The sequence below is a fragment of the Oncorhynchus keta genome, chromosome 36, assembly GCF_023373465.1.
Source record: "Oncorhynchus keta strain PuntledgeMale-10-30-2019 chromosome 36, Oket_V2, whole genome shotgun sequence".
NCBI classification, from domain to species: domain Eukaryota; kingdom Metazoa; phylum Chordata; class Actinopteri; order Salmoniformes; family Salmonidae; genus Oncorhynchus; species Oncorhynchus keta.
The window spans coordinates 6,637,588-6,657,612 of record NC_068456.1 but is presented as its reverse complement, the minus strand read 5'-3'; the positions used below and the strand labels follow the sequence as shown (position 1 = coordinate 6,657,612).

The 20,025-nt window shown below is 41.9% G+C and overlaps 2 protein-coding genes across 9 annotated transcripts in view; one reads left to right on the top strand and one right to left on the bottom strand.

Moving 5' to 3' along the window:
- Positions 1-16,655, bottom strand: part of LOC118369391 (DNA nucleotidylexotransferase-like) — a 171,778-nt gene extending 155,123 nt beyond the window's left edge. The window contains exon 1 of the mRNA XM_052498397.1: positions 16,591-16,655. Within this exon, the coding sequence (XP_052354357.1) occupies positions 16,591-16,610 (20 nt within the window). The 5' untranslated portion in view covers positions 16,611-16,655. The remainder of the gene's footprint in view (positions 1-16,590) is intronic.
- blnk (B cell linker) overlaps positions 1-20,025 on the top strand; it is a 64,530-nt gene that overhangs the window by 26,899 nt on the left and 17,606 nt on the right. The window contains exons 1-5 of one of the 8 annotated variants that reach the window (XM_052498394.1): positions 6,558-6,813; positions 7,006-7,068; positions 11,602-11,648; positions 18,150-18,215; positions 19,429-19,549. In XM_052498394.1, the coding sequence (XP_052354354.1) occupies positions 19,494-19,549 (56 nt within the window). In that variant the 5' untranslated portion in view covers positions 6,558-6,813; positions 7,006-7,068; positions 11,602-11,648; positions 18,150-18,215; positions 19,429-19,493. Of the gene's footprint in view, positions 1-6,552; positions 6,814-7,005; positions 7,069-7,747; positions 7,974-8,241; positions 8,296-11,601; positions 11,649-11,878; positions 12,203-17,072; positions 17,271-18,149; positions 18,216-19,428; positions 19,550-20,025 lie in introns of those variants that run through there. The other 7 variants (XM_035754004.2, XM_035754008.2, XM_035754005.2 and 4 more) reach the window with 7 other exon arrangements.

Genomic DNA, 20,025 nt, shown 5'->3' with positions numbered 1-20,025 from the left:
AGAGAGAGAGGGAAGACAAACTTTCCAACAGAAAGACGGACGATTATACAGTGCCACCGTCACGGCCGACTGACAAGGACTGTGTCCCCCCCACTTCTCCGTGGCCAACGTGAGTAAAACATTTAAGCATGTTAACACTCGCAAGGCTGCTGGCCCAGACAGCATCTTTAGCCGCGTCCTCAGAGAATGCGCAGACCAGCTGGCTGGTGTGTTTACGGACATATTCAATTGCGCCCTATCCCAGTCTGCTGTCCCCACATGCTTCAAGATGGTCACCATTGTTCCTGTACCCAAGAAGGCAAAGTTAACTGAACTAAATGACTATCGCCACGTAGCACTCACTTCTGTTATCATGAAGTGTTTTGAGAGGCTAGTCAATCACCTCCACCTTACCAGCCACCCTAGACCGACTTCAGTTTTCATACCGTCCCAACAAGTCCACAGACGATGCTGTGCGTTGACTACAGCTCAGCATTCAACACCATAGTACCCTCCAAGCTCATCATCAAGCTGGAGGCCCTGGATCTCAACCCCGCCCTGTGCAACTAGGTCCTGGACTTTCTGACGGGCCGCCCCCAGGTGGATAAGGTAAGAAACAACATCTCCCCTTCGCTGACCCTCAACACTCAGACCCCACAAGGGTGTGTGCTCAGCCCTCTCCTGTACTCCCTGTTCACCCATGACTGCGTAGCCATGCACGCCTCCAACTCAATCATCAAGTTTGCAGACGACACAACAGTAGTGGGCTTGATCACCAACAACTCGGAGTGTGGTGTCAGGAAATCAACCTCTCACTCAATGCCAACAAAACAAAGGGGATGATCGTGGACTTCAGGAAACAGCAGAAGGAGCACCCCCCTATCCACATCGAAGGGACAGCAATGGAGAAGGTGGAAAGTTTTAAGTTCCTCTGTGTACACATCACAGACAAACTGAAATGGTCCACCAACACAGACAGTGTGGTGAAGAAGGTGCAACAGCGCCTCCAAAACCTTTACAAACTTTTACAGATGTACAATCGAGAGCATCCTGTTGGGCTGTATCACAGCCTGGTACAGCAACTGCACCACCCTCAACCGCAAAGCTCTCCAGAGGATGGTGAGGTCTGCACAACGCATCACCGGGGGCAAACTACCTGCCCTCCATGACACCTACAGCACCCGATGTCACAGGTAGGCCAAAAAGAACATCAAGGACAACAACCACCCAAGCCACTGCCTGGTGCATCAAAGCTGGGACCAAGACTGAAAAACAGATTATATCTGTAGGCCGCTGCCTACATGAGACCCAATCACTAGCCACTTTAATAAATGAATCACTAGTCACTTTAAACAATGCCACTTTAAATGATGCCACTTTAATGATGTTTACATATCTTACATTACTCATATTATATGTACATACTTTATTATGTACCATCTATTGCACCTTGCCTATGCCGTTCGGCCATCGCTCATCCATATTTCAAATCAATTCAAAATGTATTAGTCACATGCGCCGAATACAACAGTGAAATGCTTACTTACGAGCCCCTAATTAACAATGCAGTTTAAAAAGAATACAGATAAGAATAAGAGATAAAAGTAACAAGTAATTAAAGAGCAGCAGTGAAGTAACAATAGTGAGACTATATATATGGTACCGATACAGAGTCAATGTGTGGGGGCACCGGTTATTTGAGGTAGTATGTACATGTAGGTAGAGTCTCACCCCCTCTTTACACCACTGCTACTCTCTGTTGTCATCTATGCATAGTCACTTGAATACCTGTTGTATTCGGCGCATGTGACTAATACAATGTGATTTCATTAATTCCTTTACACTTGTGTGTACAAGGTAGTTGTTGTGAAATTGTTAGGTTAGATTACTCGTTGGATATTACTGCATTGTCGGAACTAGAAGCACAAGCATTTTCCTACACTCGCGTTAACATCTGCTAACCATGTGTTTGTGATAAATAAAATTTGATTTGATTTGATTGGCGCCTTAATTGGGGAGAATGGGCTCGTGGTAATGGCTGAGTGGAATGGTATCAAATACATCAAACACATGGTTTTCATGTGTTTGATGCCATTCCATTGGCTCAGTTCCGGCCATTATTATGAATTATGAGCCGTCCTCTCTGCAGCCTCCTGTGGTTTCCACACTGTGAGGTTGGAATAATACTGTGAAATTGTGAAAATGATGATAATGCCCTTTTAGTGTAAGTGCTGTTTGAAAAGACCGCCTGAAATTTCAGCCTGTTTTGCTGGGATGGAGTTTTGGTCTGCGACATCACCAGGCAGTAAATGAGTTAATAGACTAATAAGAAAGAGAGTTCCACACCTCTCTGACAAGAACAGCTAGTTTTCAGTTTTCCCCTCCCCACTCAGACTATTCCCAGACAGTCCTAGAAAAAGTATTGCTTGTGAAATTGCTCTTTCATAAGAAACCAATTTTTTCTTCCTTTTGACCATTTTATTAACAGATAACAATCACAGTAAGATATTTAATTGTTACCCAGAAATTATTTGATATTGAGATGAAAACAGGGAAAAACACAGTTTCAGAGTTTATTTTAGGGACAATGTTTAATTTCGTTTTCATTTAACGTTCACGGTAACGCGTTACATACGTACTTTACTGATTTGCAATACTGTAAATACACTACAAAAGTACGTGGACACCTGCTAGTCAAAGAGCTCATTCCAAAATCATGAGAATTAATATGGAGTTGGTCCTCCCTTTGTTGCTAAAGCAGCCTCCACTCTTCTTGGAAGGCTTTCCACTAGGTGTTGGAACATTGCTGCAGGGACTTTCAGCCAGAAGAGCATTAGTGAGGTCAGGCACGGATGTTTGGCGATTAAGTCTGGCTTTCAGTCGTCATTCCAATTCATCCCAAAGGTGTTCGATGGGATTGAGGTCAGGGCTCTGTGCAGGCCAGTCAAGTTCTTCCACACCGACCTCCACAAACTACTTCTGTATGGACCTCGCTTTGTGCACGTGGACAGTGTCATGCTGAAACAAGAAAAGGGCCTTCCCCAAACTGTTTCCACAAAGTTGGAAGGACAGAATTGTCTAGAACGTCATTGTATGCTGTAGCGTAAACGTTTCTAAGGGGAACTAAGGGGTCTAGCCCGACCCATGAAAAATAGCCACAGACCATTATTCCTCCTCCACCAAACTTTACAGATGGTACTATGCATTCTGGCAGATAGCATTCTCATGGTATGCGCCAAAACCAGATTTGTCTGTCGGACTGCTAGATAGTGAAGCGTTACTCATCACGCCAGACAATACGTTTCCACTGCTCCAGAATCCAATTGCGGCGAGCTTTACACCACTCCAGCTGACGCTTGGCATTGTGTATGGTGATCTTAGGCTTGTGTGAGGCTGCTCATACATGAAAACACATTTCATGAAGCTCCCGATAAACAGTTCTTGTGCTGATGACGTGTCCAGTGTGATGGTGATTGCGTCAAATGTGGACCTGTTGGGGCGGTATGCAAACTGAAGTGGTTCTAGGGTGGCTTGTAAGGTGGCGGTGATATGATCCTTGACTAACCTGTCAAAGCACTTAATGATGACATAAGTGAGTGCTACGGGGCAATAGTCATTTAGTTCAGTTATCTTTGCCTTCTTGGGTACAGGAACAATGGTGGCCATCTTGAAGCACGTGGGGACAACAGACTGGGATAGGGAGTGATTAAATATGTCTGTAAACACACCAGGCAGCTGGTCTGCGCATGCTCTGAGGACGCGGCTAAAGATGCCGTCTGGGCCAGCAGCCTACAAGGGTTAACGAGTTAAAATGTTTTACTGACGTCGGCCTTGGAGAAGGAGGGAGGGGGGCGCAGACTTTGTTTGCGAGCTGCGACAGTGGCACTATATTATCCTCAAAGCGGGCAAAGAAGGTGTTCAGCTTGACGTCGGTGTCAGTGATATGGCTGTTTTTGTTTTAGTAGTCCGTGATGTCATGTCTGAGCCGTTGAATTGCGACTCCACCTTGTTCCTGTACTGGCATTTCGCTTATTCGACTGCCTTGGGGAGGGAATAACTACACTGTTTATATTCAGCCATATTTCCAGACCTCTTTCCATGGTTAAATGCGGTGGATCGCGCTTTCATTTTTGCGTGAATGCCGCCATCCATCCACGGTTTCTGGTTAGTGTAGGTTTTAATAGTCACAGTGGGTACAACATCTCCAATGCACTTCTTTATAAACGCACTTACCGAGTCAGCGTATAGGTCAATGTTCCAGTCCTTGTGATCAAAATAATCATGAAGCGTGGCTTCCGATTGGTCAGACCAGCGTTGAATGGTTCTCGTCACTGGTACATCCTGTTTGAGTTTCTGCCTATAAGACGGAACGAGCAAGATGGCGTCATGGTCAGATTTGCCAGAGGGAGGGCTTTGTATGCATTGCGGAAGTTAGCGTAGCAGTGGTCGAGGTATTAGCCCTGCGTGTCGTGCAATCAATATGCTGATAGAATTTAGGTAGCCTTTTTCTCAGATTTGATTTGTTCAAATCCCCAGCTACAATAAATGCAGCCTCTGAATATATAGTTTGCAGTTTACATAGAGTCCAGTGAAGTTTCTTGAGGGCCATCTTGGTGTTTGCTTGAGTGAGAATGAACACAGCTTTGACTATAACTGACAAGAATTCTCTTGTCGGTAAAATGGCCGGCATTTGACTGTAAGGAATTCTAGGTTGGGTGAGCAGAAGGCCTTGAGTTCCTGTATATTGTTATGATTACACCATGAGTTGTTCATTATAAAGCACAGACCCCCGGCCTTCTTCTTCCCAAGAGACTGGACATTGGCGAGTATATACTCGGGAGCGGTGAGCGATGTGCACATCTATGGAGCCTGACCAGAAGGCCTCTCTGTCTGCCCCTGCTGCGGCCTCGTTGTTTTAGGTCTACTACTGGGATTAGATCCATCCTGGGTGGTGGACCGAACAGAGTATCTGCTTTAGGAAAGTCGTATTCCTGGTCGTGAAGGGGTGTCCACATACTTTTTATATATAGTGTTTGTGCAATGCATATATTACGGTATCTGTTAACACCAGTACTGGAAAAAGTACACAATTGTCATTTTTTAGTAAAAGTATAGATTCCTTAATAGAAAGTTACTCAAGTAAAAGTGAAAGAAAAATACCACTTGAGTAAATGTCTAAAAGTATTTGGTTTTAAACATACTTAAGTATCAAAAGTAAATTGAATTGCTAAAATATACTTAAGTATCAAAAGTTGAAGTCAAAGTATAAATCATTTCAAATTCCTCATATTAAGCAAAGTGGACGGCACCTTGTTCTTGATTTTCAAATGTACGGATAGCCAGGGGCACACTCCAACACTCAGACATAGTTTACAAAAGATGCATTTGTGTTTAGTGAGTCCGCCAGAACATAGGCAGTAGGGATGACCACTTGATAAATTTGTGAATTTCACAATTGTTCTGTTCTGCTGAGCATTCAAAATGTTAGGAGTACTTTGGGTTGTACGGGAAAATGTATAAGTGGTCATAAATGTAAATCGTAAAGTAAAGTACAGATACCCAAGTAACCAACTTAAGTAGTACTTTCAAGAATTTTTAATTCAGTACTTTACACCACTGGTTATCACATAATAATATCTGACTGTAAAGAGCTCAAAATACATGAAACACACCAGCGGATGTCAAGGCATGTGGTGAACCAGCAGTGTCTAACGTTTCCCTTAAGCAAGCATGCCTTGATCAGAGTGAACCCACCGATGGGGCCAACAGCCTGTATGCCTGGCGGAATGTATTCAGCCACATTTACAACTCTCATTAGCCTGATGCTTGAGGGTTAAGTAGTGTCACAGGCCAGGCTTTGTCTAATTGTCCGCACGCTTCCCTCCTGATCACTCAGCTGTGTGCCGTGCTGGCCCAGGTCCAACGGTGTGATCTGATGAAACACACGCAAAAAGACTCAGCCGGGAACACTCACAGTTCGCAACCAGCTCCTATCAGATTTCAACGATTACTCTCCGTTCTCATCCGACTCACAATGAAGATGCTGGTAAATTCAATTATATGACCTGAATCAATTATTTCATTTCATTTTTATGTGTATTATATATTGGAGATGTTACAACAATAAGCCCCGCCTCCTCCTCCCTACATAATTGTCTCACTAAAAGAAATGTATTCGTTTTTTTCCCCCCAGCTGTATTAAAAATGACTGATTGTTCAGCAAAAAACGGCAAGGATGTTGTTGTCAAATGTAATGGAGATTGGAGAGTGCTTTTGGTGACAAGGGCTGTGGTGTCAGACGCGGAGTGGGCTGTCGTTATCAAGTTTCTGTTGAAGTGAAACATGACAGTTTTAGACACATACAGGTTGACTAAATATAAATGAGGTCAGCCTCATCCGTAAAAAAAAGGAGAACGTTGTCATGCAATAGTGTCATGTAGTCAATGAAAGTCCCCTTTCAAATGTAATATCTCACTTTGACTTTGAGGAAGTTTTTATTTCCCATTTTCTCCCTGCATATTAAGGGACATTTGTTTCAGAAATATGACTTTTTTTTGTAAGAGCACGAGAGAGAGAAAGAGGGAGAGATAGAGAGTGAGAGAGAGAATTGTCTGCCCCGGTGAGAGATGACCTCCCCTCCTCCCCCTTGTCCACATCCTGATGTGGGACTTGAGTGCTGTAGTGGAGTCATGGTGTGAGAGAGAGGTCAGTCCATCACTTTCTATCAGAGCCTGGACTTCAGAGCTCCCTTCGGTGGTGACAGTGATGAACTTGCCGACCAGGGAGCAGTGCAAGGACTGGAGTTCAGCTCAGGTGGCCAGCTTACTGCGCCAGGTGAGTGGGAGGAGAAATTATTTCCTTGGCGTCTCCAAGGAACGGTGTGTGTGTGTGTTTATTTTGGGAAGGTACTGCTAGTTACACCAATGAGCAAAGAACAACTACATTATTGTAAGCAACTGAAAGTATTCACCAAACCACAGCAAATGATGCATTGATCATTAGGATGTATGTCATACTGCTTTTCAGAATCAAATGCGAGAATGTGCTGCAACTGTTGAAAGAATGAGGATTAACGGACAGAGGTTTATGGTACGTCATTTTGTTATACTCTATACTACTTCTGTTATACTCTCCCTTGACATCTCAATACTACCTGAATACTACTTCCAATACTACCTCAACATTTTATCACCAAACCACAGCAAACCCACATGATTCGATATCAACAGGTACATAATAACTTTTTACTTTTGGTCAAATTTAGTGTGGTGTACTAATGATGTAAGAGTAGACAATAGACTTGGACTCTAAATTCCCTTCAAATTCCTACGGCAATTATGGCCTTGAAAGGAGTGCAATAATTAAAATGTCCTAATGCTCATTTCAGCCATAGGTTGCTGAAATTAGTGGACATTATTTATCCATTCTCACTAAATCCTAAATCCTTAATTAACTGGTATTGTTCATTTAGGGGAGACACAATCTGGACAGGTTTGCAACATCGTTGGTAAACATGAGATTTGCAAGACAAAAACTTCCAATCCTTTCGAAATGCATAATGGACATAATGGATTTTCCAGCAGTATGCTGAGCGTATGAGACAGGGTAAAGCAACAGTCAAGTTGACAGAGTCTGGTGAAAGTTTACAGGAAGTGACCAATTTTTTTTTATTTTTTTAAATCGCCACCTTTACTTCCCAGAATGACATAAATAGCGAGGCATCAAATCAACATCCACTTTGAGAATACCACAGCGCTACAGGAAGTAGTAACACTGTGGGACATTTCCCTCCATTTCTCCCCACATTAACAGACAATTGTTTTGTACAAACATTTCTTGCTACTTGCTATCGCTAGTCCCTACATTGAGTGAACACCAACGCCAGAGTCTGGTTACCATTATCAATTAGCTAGAACTAAATTAGTTACCATTTGGTCTTTTGTTTGGTATCACCAACTAGGCCTACTCACCACCGCTGTTGAACAAGCTTCTAGGTAGGCCTCTTTATTTGGTTTCTCCTGTGTTTTCATTTGATATGAGAAACGCTAATGTTTATACAAACGATGCCTTTGGTTTTCATCCACACGTTAAGTATTGGCTATTGTAATGTAAAGTGTGCGGTACCGTTAAGGTGTAGCCTATAATCACGGTTAGTGAGGGATTTACCTGTTTGAAGGTGTGTACGGTTTATTCACGTGTTCTGCATTCTGGGTGAGACGCTTGTCTAGGTGGTGGGCCTGATCTAGGTAACATGCTGCAAAGTCATTCGCCACGGCAATGACTAAGGAGTTCTTGTCGTCAATGGGTTTTATTTATGTGAGCTTTGCTACTGTATCTAGTTTTCTATGCATTATTCAGTGACCCTGCACAGCTTTCATTTGGAGGTAGGATACCACAGCAGTACTACGTACGAGCGATTTTGATAAACTGAACATTAACTTTCAAGTTGTCCGTCTATGCCTCCAAGCTAGTTTTAACTCCCCCCAAATAAGGTCAATGGGGATTTCAAGGTGAATCAATCAAAGTCATTAATGTTTCAAAGGATTCGCTTTTGATGTGTGGGTTACCAGACCAGATCTAAAACATAGACCTACATGTATTGATTGATCTGGCATTTATTGATCTAGTCAGAACACCTGGGTTCAGCTAAGACTCGTGTAACCCCAAGCTTCATAGTTTGCAGCACTCTCTGCAATGCCAACTTGCCATATTCAAGCTCTGGAGCTTTGAGGATTAAACTCAAAATGAGACAGACACATTATTCCCAGTCACTGCCCTAGTATCCGTTCTCCCATTCAGTTACAGACTTAAAAACCCTAAACTAGCTTTGGAACTAGATCGTGTTCAAGATGATTCTCTACTGCTATTGTGACAATGCTTGACCCTGTTATTGTAAAGAGTGCAAATCCAGGCAGTGACCAAGAGAAGCATCAGGTGGCAGTCGGGCGCATGCACTCAAAATAATAAATAAGATTGAAAAAGCAATGCTGAAAACATTTTCAATCTACTGATACATGCCTAGCAAAGGCCCAGTGCCCAATTTTTGTGAAAAATATATTTTTTTAATATATTTTTTTTAAGTCATACTTGTTAACTTTCTCATTGTAAAACAGCAATGGTGAGATTAAGGCTACTACTATTCATGGGTTTATTATGTGTTGTCTGCATGTATCCAATCTATTTAGTCAGGCAATGTCCACATTATTCTCACATATTTTAGAATGTGATAATTGAATTATTTTTCAAAGTGGTAATGGCCTACTTTTTCTTTTATACTTTTTGCATGATGTTTTGTGGGAGTGGGGGGGGCGTTCTATATTAGGCCCTGTACGTTTCAATTCTATAAATTATACAAAAATTGTATAACATTGAGGTCCTTGAAAACTACAACTAAGCGCATGAAAGATTCCCTGAAAGTCCTTGAATTTGACTTGCCAATGTCTGTATAAAACCTGCTTAAAGGATGTATAGTCCTCAGCCTATGTTGCTGTATAGGTGGAGTTATGAGCCAATTTGCATTTATTCACCTTTATTCCTCAAAAGTACACACGTGGAACTGCATTTTAAAAAATCATTTTTGTTTCAAACCGTTTTGAAATGTTTATCCCAATGTCACACATTGGCCCCATTATTTATAGAAAGACTCGTGTCCATGTTGCTAGCGTACACACTTAAAAGTGTGTAGCAACTTAAGTAAAAAAATTGTTCTATATAGTACCAAATAAGGATTCTTTGGCTCATATTGACAGCTTTTCCCTTTTTGGTGCAAAAAAGAAACCATTGTTTAAGGTTATATAATGAACCATGCTCATAGGGTTCTAAATGGAGCCTTTATGGTGCTATGGAAAACATTTTCCTAAGGTTCTTTAAAGAACCATTAAAAAACGTTCTATAGAGCACCAATAAGGGTTCCAATATCAGTACAAATACAGCACTTTTTGTTTTTGCATAGAAGGGCAGAGAGGACCTGCTCTTGCCGTGCTGCATGACCTCTGTATGTCAGCCTGTGTAGGTGCTGCGGGTGCTTTTTAGATGGATTTGCATATTCATGTGGTATTTATAGCCTTAAACATAATATGACATATTGACATATTATGGTTGGCTGTGCATGCAGCTCTCAGAAAGTGAGCCGCTCTTTTCTCTCATGTTTCCCATATGACTTATTATCATCATATCTCCACAGGCACAACCGAGGGCAGGACGGCAGAGGGTCCGTCTTTCCACATCATGTGTGGGTAGTAGCAAGTCCTGGATGGTGTTTGAAGCTTTAGCGGTTCAACATTCCTCCATGCACTTTATATGGTGATGATGTGGAGTGCCTTACTTCACTCAGCAGAGGGGTATTTTAGTATGTGAGGCATGGGAGATGTGGTTGGAGAGAAGGCAAGTGTCTTGTAACAGAGGGAGTTAACAACACTATCATTGAGGTCTGAGATCCTCCCGTATTTCCTTGGCAGAGTGCTAAATGAAAAACGTTGCGTTGCTATGTTGATTTTCGGTGGAGGGCAGGCTGGGTCAGATTGCGGTTCCACCGCTCTCTCTCTTTCCTCGAGCTGATTTAGATTTCAAACAAGTCTTCAAAACCTAGTTAGAATAGGAGCTTTGAGGTCCTGCGGAGTGCAGAAGCTCTAGTGTCTTCTGTAGCGGGGACTGCTGGTCTTCAATATGCAGGAGTGGTTTCAGGGCATAGGGCCTATTGTGTTTCATTCAAACACCGGGAGAAACTTGCCATAAATAATTCAATCTGGGAGCAGCATATGCAAAAGGCACTCAGGCGAAATATTTGATATTTTATTCAGTGTCAAAAAGTTAAGCCTGAATTTAGGTGGAGACGCTTTTCCTCCTATAAGTGAGTGAAATGATCAAGTGTGCACCTTCATGTGTGTGGGGGTCTGTTTCTCTGTGAGGAAGGTGATGCCTCTCATATTAAGGAATCTGACTGATTTACAGATGATTCAATCATGAACCTGCGTACTAAAGTTCATTATGCTGAAAATCAATTCAACCTAATACAAGCCAGGGATAACAAGAAAGGAGAGCAAGTGAGACCAAAGGAGGACCCTGAAGCAATCAATTATGAATGAAGAGAGAAATACATAATTTAGCATGATTTAGAGCACATTTTATATTTTTGTGTAATTTCACTCTGGAATTCAGGGCAACTGCTTCCCTTCAAAGAGAACCATGAAAATCCAATTTATTGAGGGATGTGAGTAGACATTGAGACATCATTGTCATTTTTTCAAAGGTAATGTCACAGGGCACTGGAATGACATATTTGGTAAACAAATTAGGGACAACATAAGATTGAGTGTAATCTGCACCGGATCAAGGGTACACAAGTAGGGCCATAAAGTAACAATCATTTTCCTATTAAAAAGCAGGCATGCTTCAAAGGCTTTTGGCTGTTTTAGCGTCATGCTGCCATCTTGTGAAAGCTACGAAGTGATACATTTCATAACCGGCGCAACATGTTGTGTAAAACTGAATTACAGATTGTAATGTTATTTTGCAAAACCCAACATAAGAACCATTCAGTTACAGTACACACAGATTTGTAAAAAAAATAAATAAATAAAAATATAATTCTCTTGTATTTTTCTGCTTCTTTTACTTTAACAGAATCTGTCTGACAGTGATATGAGCAGGTTCAGCCTCATCCACCAGCCGTGAGTAACCCTCTATTTCTCTGTTCTCTCTTCCCTCACACTCTCTCTGTCCTCCTCTTGTGTTCTTCCCTCATGTGAACACAGCAGATAGCCGAGGCCTTTGAGGTGAGTACCAAGAGAGCACTGCAAAGCAGGTGTGGGTGTGCATGTGGAGGTGCGCCCTCCGAGGGGGAAATGTTCAGTCTATTTTAGTAGGCTGATAGATTTGTGAACTCTTTCCTTATGAGTTCCCGTTTTCATGTAGTTAATCATAAACTTTTGCAAATAGGAAGTTACATAAGCAATTCCAGAATTGAGCCTCACACGTGCACATGATTTCCTTGCCTTGTTTCAGTGTTTCCACTGTTTGGTTTTGTTTGACATCTGATGAAGAAACATGTTGATTATTAGGGAGCCAGCGCTTTAGAGGGAAATGTAAAATGGGCTCCCCTTCTTATCAGGTCTGCTAGTGTTAAAACACTGTAATTACTATTGTCAATACACTTCCTGGCAAACTAACCAGAGTTCCAGATATAGCTACTCTACTGAATAAGCGACATGAGTCAACTGACAAGGTATGTAAACCGCACTTTCTTATGAGTAACACTAGTGTACTATAGCCTATGACTAATTTCTGCTCATATGGGTAGGCTTGAGGCTAGTGGGTCAAAGAGGTCCCGAACAGGTTCACCGTTCATGTTATCACGTGTTGCCTTGCAAGTTGACAGGACACAATACCCCACATATAGAAACAGAACAGTCTAACAATTCAAACCCCTGAAAATAGGAACGTGCGCCATTTTACTTTGATACAGTAGCCTACAGTGCATCACTGTAGTGATGTCCTCTGGGTTCATATTGTGCATTTTGTTGCCCAAAATAAATTTAATCCAACCTATGTAATTTGAAAGTTTAATCACACATGTTCCACTGCAAATTAGGCCTAATAACAATGCTGGAACCCTGACTAGAACCCTTATTGAAAATATTCCCTAATACCCAACAGCCTGAGCATTACACAGTAAAAGATTCAGGCAATTTATTACAACTTTCGTATAGTGGCTTCGGAGAATGTTCACTCAGTATTTTAGCAACCATTGGGTGTTTCCGTCTATTGAGAAATTGCAGTTGTTTCACCACAGTTCCTCAGATAATTCTAAACTCATGTCAGTGAAGGCTACCTTCTGTTTACTGTGCTGGCTGATCAGAGGCTGTTCACAGCAGGGGGCGATATTTCCCTTTATAAACTGCCAAGTTGTGTGGTGGGAATGTTGTTGTGTCAGAATGACACAGAAAAGGCATCATATTCACTCCCTCTGATAATAAACCTAGACGCACAGATAACTCTGCGGGCCCTCTTGGTACTTCACACAAGCCCCCTTGTCCTGCATTGGGCAATTCTATACATTGCCATTTTAGTTAACCTTTGTCATGTCTAATGTTTCTCCATGTAATATTTGAGTGACTCAGACTTGACGAAATATATGGGTGAAAAAACCTGGCTAATAAAAATAGCTCTAAGGTATGCAATGAAGAGGAAAACTGATGATGCACGACCCAATTTCAAAATCACACCTCGTGCATTCTACTATTGCAACTTTCAAAAAGCAAGTTGTAAGCCAGCCCTTACAAATTCCAAACTCCCTCCCACACCAGCCTCTAAATCAGACCAATCCTGCCCGCGGTGGTTTGATTACATTTTAGGGGGGGGTGGGGGGGTGTTACGAAGTCCCTTTGGCCCGGCAGTCTAGGGGGGGGGGGAGACGAGACCCGTAACATAACTCATGCAAAGTATAGTAACAAAGTAACAGTGAGAACAAAAACCACAGACAACTAAAAGTTACCATTAAACACTCAGGTTTTATTTCTAAACACACCGTAAAGGGGGGCTGAGCTGGACCCAAGGAAAGAAACAAATATCCCAAATCACACCTAAACTAGACTAGCCTACTTCAATACAGCTAACTAACCAAAAATACAGTGGGTGTACGCCCATGGGAGACTTTTCTTGTTTTCTTGGTACCCCTTTTCCCACCAACAAACAGTCACACACCTTAACAATACTCACAGGTGGTGACAAAGTGACATGTCGACATAAACCAAACAAGAGCTCAACAGAGAGATTGCATGACAGAGAGATGGAGCTCCAGGGGAAACAACTGAATGGGTTTTTAAACCAAGGGAAAGGGGATGTGATTGGGTAATGGAAACAGGAGGACGTGTGTCTTCTGATTAGCGACTGATTGGGAAATGATGATTGCCACCTGTGAGGGGAGAAGGAGATAAAAGAAAGACACAATACTTGTATCCTTAACACTCCCACCCTTAAAAGAGCAACCCTAGGGAGGATTGCGACCACAGTATTTACAAAACATACAAAAACACTTGTTTTTACGCGAGACAGCATCTGCCAACACATTTTCAGAACCTTTTTTTATGCTGCCTCCTGGGTGGCGCAGTGGTTAAGGGCACTGTACTGCAGCGCCAGCTGTGCTACCAGAGACCCTGGGTTTGCACCCAGGCTCTGACGTAGCCGGCCGCGACCGGGAGGTCCGTGGGGCAACGCACAATTGGCCTAGCGTCATTAGGGAGGGCTTGGCCGGTAGGGATATCCTTGTCTCGTCACGCACCAGCGACTCCTATGGTGGGCTGAGCGCAGTGCATGCTAACCAAGGTCGCCAGGTGCACGGTGTTTCCTCCGACACATTGGTGAGGCTGTCCCGAGCCCGTACGGGAGTTGTAGCGATGAAACAAGATAGTAGCTACTAACAATTGGATACCATGAAAAGTAAAAAAATATATATTTTAAAAAACAAATAAGGGCCCAATGCATTAGGCGCGGGTTCTGGTTGTACATCCATACACACAATCAATGGTAGGGCAATGGAACCAATATAAACTTAAGTGTTGTAGAGATAACAAAACAAGAGCTTCTTGTTCAATAGTTGCATAATTTGTCTGACATTTGTTAAACTTATGAGAAAAACAGGATGATCCACTCCACTCTTGTCCTGCTGCAGTAGAACAGCACCAGCACCTCTGGCACTAGCATCTAACTCAAGTTTAAACGGTTGTTCAAAATCCAGAGCAGCAAGTACAGGGGTATTACATAAGAGTGCTTTAGCAGATTCAAAAGCTCTCTTACAATCAGGGGACCACACCAATGATCTAGCCGGACTGAGCCAAAAAAAAATTTAAATAAAAAAAAAATAAAAAAAATTGGTCAATGGAGCAACTACAGCAGAGAAATTTTGACAGAAACTATGGAGTAGCCAACCATCCCTAAACCAGTTAACCAGTCGTTGGAAAGTGGCTGGTGAATTACACATCCCAAAAGCCATGACTGAGTACTGTAGGAAGTTGTCTGGGGTTACAAAGGCAGAAATCTCAGAAGCACGTGAGGTTAACCTTTTAAAGAGGTCCAACTTAGTTACATAAGTGGCAGCATCAAATGTCAATACAGTCATCCAGTCTGGGTAACGGAAACGAATCTGGCATAATTTACCTTTCGATAATCTGTACATAACCTGGACGTACCATCAGGTTTAGGAACCAGAATGCGAGGAGAACTCCAAGGGCTTGAACTTGGTGTAGCCAGGTCATTCTCCAACAAATATCTCACTTCATCCCTCATTATCTTCCTCTTGGAAGCATTGATACGATATGGGTGTTGCTTGATAGGGGCAGCATTTATAACATTAATGTCATGTTCCAACACATTTGTGTGAGTAGGAACGTCATTAAAGAGACATGGAAAACTGTAGCAGCCTCACAATATTGGCCTGTCCATCCATTAAATGAACCAGACCTGATGGGAGAGACAGCAGCATTCCGGAGTTGGGCAATCTAATGCACTGCTGCTGAGTATTGCGCAACGCCAAGCCATCTCCATCAACAATATGACAGTCCTCTATCATAGCAGTAGAAGCAGAAGAGACAGCAGTACCTTCCTCTGTTTTTGAACTAACTGGGTGATGGGTCGGGTGTGGTATGCCTTCAACATGTTAACGTGGCACACACGCGAGATTGGAGTTTTCTATCAGGAGTTTGAAGCACAATCAGTTTCACTTAATTTCTTTCAATGAAATAAGAACCAGAGAAACAAACTGACAGTGAAGATCCTGGAACAGGCAACAACACCAGTACTTGGTCACCTGGCTGTAGTGGATGAGAAACAGCCTCTTTATCAGTGTCTTTTCATACTCATGTGAGGAACAGAGCTTCCCTTGCAGAGCACAGGCTTGGTGTAGGCGCTCATGAAAGCGACAAACATAGTCCAACACATTCTCATCTCCTGTACACAACTCTTGGGACAAAAACTGTTTTTTTAAGAACTTTCATCTGTCCTCTCACTGTGTGACCAAACACTAGTTCAGCCAGACTGAACCCTAGGGACTCCTGCAGTTTCACGAGCAGCAAACAAAACTAGAGGAACTCCCTCATCCCAATCTTTCTCAGATCCAAACAATATTTACATAGCATAGACTTCAGTGTCTGATGCCATCGTTCAAGCGCACTCAGAGACTCTGGGTGATATGAGCTTGCCACACGGTGCATAATTGATGTTACGAAGTCCCTTTGGCCCGGCAGTCTAGGTAACGAGACCCGTAACATAACCCATGCAAAGTATAGTGACAAAGTAAGTGAGAATAAAATCCACAGACAACTAAAATGTTACCATTAAACACTCAGGGTTTATTTCTAAACACACAGTAAACGGGGGGCGGGAAAAGGGGCTGAGCTGGACCCAAGGAGGAAACAAATATCCCAAAACACTCCTGAGCTAGACTAGCCTACTTCAATACAGCTAACTAACCAAAAATACAGTGAGTGGTCTGCCCAATTCTAACTAGTGTATTTAGACAAAGTTTACCTACGGGTAGTGTACGCCCATGGGCGACTTTTCTTGGTACCCCCTTTTCCCACCAACAAACAAACAGTCACACACCATAACAATACTCACATGTGGTGACAAAGTGACATGTCAACATAAACCAAACAAGAGCTCAACAGAGAGATTGCATGACAGAGAGATGGCACTCCAGAGGAAACAACTGAATGGGTTTTTAAACCAAGGGAAAGGGGATGTGATTGGGTAATGGAAACAGGAGGACGTGTGTCTTCTGATTAGCGACTGATTGATGACTGATTGGGAAATGATGATTGCCACCTGTGAAGAGGGGAGAAGGAGAGAAAAGAAATACACACACACACACACAGAATACTTGTATCCGTAACAGGGGGCAATCCAAATCTCACTTAGGACCCCGAAAACTCATTTGGAAGCATTACGGGAAATAGCGTTGTGTTCAAATTGATCATGAAGAAGAAAGACATTTCAAGGAGAGTTTCACCCACAACAAAATACTGCAAAATAGCGTGGTCAAACTCATGGAATGGAAAGGAGAAGTGATTGTTCTTGCAGAGGTGTTATTTTTTCCCCTCCGCTATGATCACTGATTGCTGCATGACTTGTTCAGTAGAGTAATCTTAGGCAGGCAGCCAATGCCAGTGAATTCATTCACAACGCAGACGTTGAGCTGGATAGTAGCTAGACGCAGAAGGTGGCCTCTCTGGTCAATTGCCTGATTAATATATGGATACATTTAACAAGTTCACAGCTCCTGCAACTGTAAAACTTCGGTAAGAGATACCCATATTTCTATGTTGGGCAATGTATTTGTAAAACTGGGAAAGATGTTTAATGGTTAACCTTTGATCAGAACAACCTAAATTCTGACTATGTTTCAATGGTATGATGACGTAGTGGCAACTGGCAAGTAAAGAAATGCCTACAGTAAATATATAGTATAATTATATGCACAAAGTGCCAACCATTTATAATACTGTACATATGTTCAATTATTTTCTGCCATGCTCACAAGAATAGATTTACCCAACAATAGCTTATTGTAGGCGACAAATATTATTTTTTTAATCAAATGTTGCATCGAGATGAAGTTATTATAGTATTTTCTTTTATGAAGGAGCTGGGTGGCTGTTACATAATTATTTTTTTTAAAGTGCTAGTGATGCAAAATTTGAAAGGGAGAGAGGGAATGTGGTAAGAGAAGGCTGACTAATGTGGATGTTCCTGTAATTACACCTGTCTCACACCCGTCTCCCTCATGCTCTCAATCTGTAATTGCATGTAGGCTACAGTGAGTAAGTAAGTTCTAGTGTGTGCGGGTGACTTGACTCAGAACTACAGTTAACCTTCACCTCCAAGTGCTATAGCCAACATGGAAAGTTGACTCTGAAAAAGTTTTATTCCATGTTGAAGTTAACATATTTTCAGTGTTCCGCAGCCTGCAATAAACTCGGCCGGGGCCATATATTTAGACTACGCCATATTCTAGTATTAACATACATGATTGAGCTATAACATTTTTTGTCTAGCGCCTGTTATTACTTCCAAACTGTGTTCATAGTTATGTCCTGTATTACGTTCATGAACATTACATGGTTTTTGTTGAATATGTTAGGACAACTTTAATGAGAAGCTTTAAATGTGTCTTCCAGCCAGCTTCAGAAGATGGTCCAGGATATCAAGAAGAATGATGGCAGTATCCTGAACAGGCTGAGAAGGTCAGTCTATTAAAATGAATGTTTGACACACTCCATACACAGAGAGCATTACTCAACACTATTCTCTGTGACCCACAAGTTAGCAGGGACACCAGTTGTGCCCCATAGTTCAATATTTTCCATACACTACACTGAATGGAGCGGTAGGCATTTATCTGAAATGCAGTATAGAGGAATGAGAGTCCAGCCCATGTTGCAGCTCTATAGGTGGGAACAAGAACAGAGATGTGTAGTGTATTGGAACTACGTACATCTCAGTTCAGCTGAGAGTGCAGTGCGCTCACATGGTATAATTAGGGGTTCACAGCACAGCGACGCTGCATAACCTATTGTTATTCTTAGATCATTTTGTTAGTAATGCCACTTTAATAATGTTTACATATCTTGCATTACTCATCTCATATGTATATACTGTACTTTATACCATCTATTGCATCTTGCCTATGCCACTCTGTCATTGCTCATCCATATATTTATATGTATATTTTCAAATTCCATTCCTATACTTAGATTGGTGTGTATTTGGAATTGTCAGATTAGTTGTTGTGGAACTAGAAGCAGATTACTCTGTTAGGATATTGCCTTCTCACTGTTTAGAACTATTGTAAAGTGGCTGTTCCACTGGATGTCATAAGGTGAATGCACCAATTTGTAAGTCGCTCTGGATAAGAGCGTCTGCTAAATGACTTAAATGTAATGTAAAATGTAACCATGGGGATGTGACCAATACAATACAATTTGATTTGATAGTTTTTTTTATATTTGAAAAACTTCTACTCATGAATCATAAGTCCAAATAACACCAAATTTGGGTTAATCAAATACATGATGAACCATGTTAAGTTTGGCGTTGAAATCTCAAAAAATAAGGAAACTATTAGCAATTAACTTGTTTGTCTATGTAACGCTAATGATTAAAATAATCATTAAAAATCAGATTCACTCCAAATATGTTCTTTGGACTCTCATCACAATAGTCCCTAAAGAGTTGAGAAAATCATGCTGATGCATTCAAAGATGGCCACACCATACCTAATATGCTTCTTCTCATGAACCATAGGACCAAATATCACCAAATGTAGAAGAATGTAGGCCCATGGTACATGTCTTAACTTAGTTTGAGAAAAGCTAAGGGATTGGTCAAAAGATGTCTTGAGTTATTATTTATTATTTGAGTTATTTCCATTAAAACCACTGTAATTCCACTCTACAGTTGCCTATCAACTTGAATGGACGCTATCATGGACATCCCTAAACTGAACCACACTGAACAATACAATGGTGTCGGACAAGATGGCTGACGTTTTACGGTCCCCCAAACCAATTGTGCTATTGTGAGTGTTTTTTTCGCGTTATTTGTGACTTATTTTGTACATAATGTTACTGCCACCGTCTCTTATGACCGAAAAGAGCTTCTAGATATCAGGACAGCGATTACTTACTTCGTACTGGAAGAAGATTTTTTCTTTAACGAGTCGGACGTGAAGGATTTACTTCAGACACCCGACAGGGCCCTCATCCCCGTCATTCGCAGGAGAAAGAGATGAAGATATCTGGGACGTAGGTAGGGGTGCCTTGTAAGGATCCGACGGTGAGTGGGTAATCTGCCTTTACTATCAGTCCTATTAGCCAACGTAAAATCATTGGATAACAAAATAGATGAACTACGATCACGTGTATATATCCTACCAACGGGATATTAAAAACTGTAAGATCCTATGTTTCACTGAGTTGTGGCTGAACGGTGACGTGAATAACATACAGCTGGTGGGTTTTACGCTGCATCGGCAAGATAGAACAGCTGCCTCCG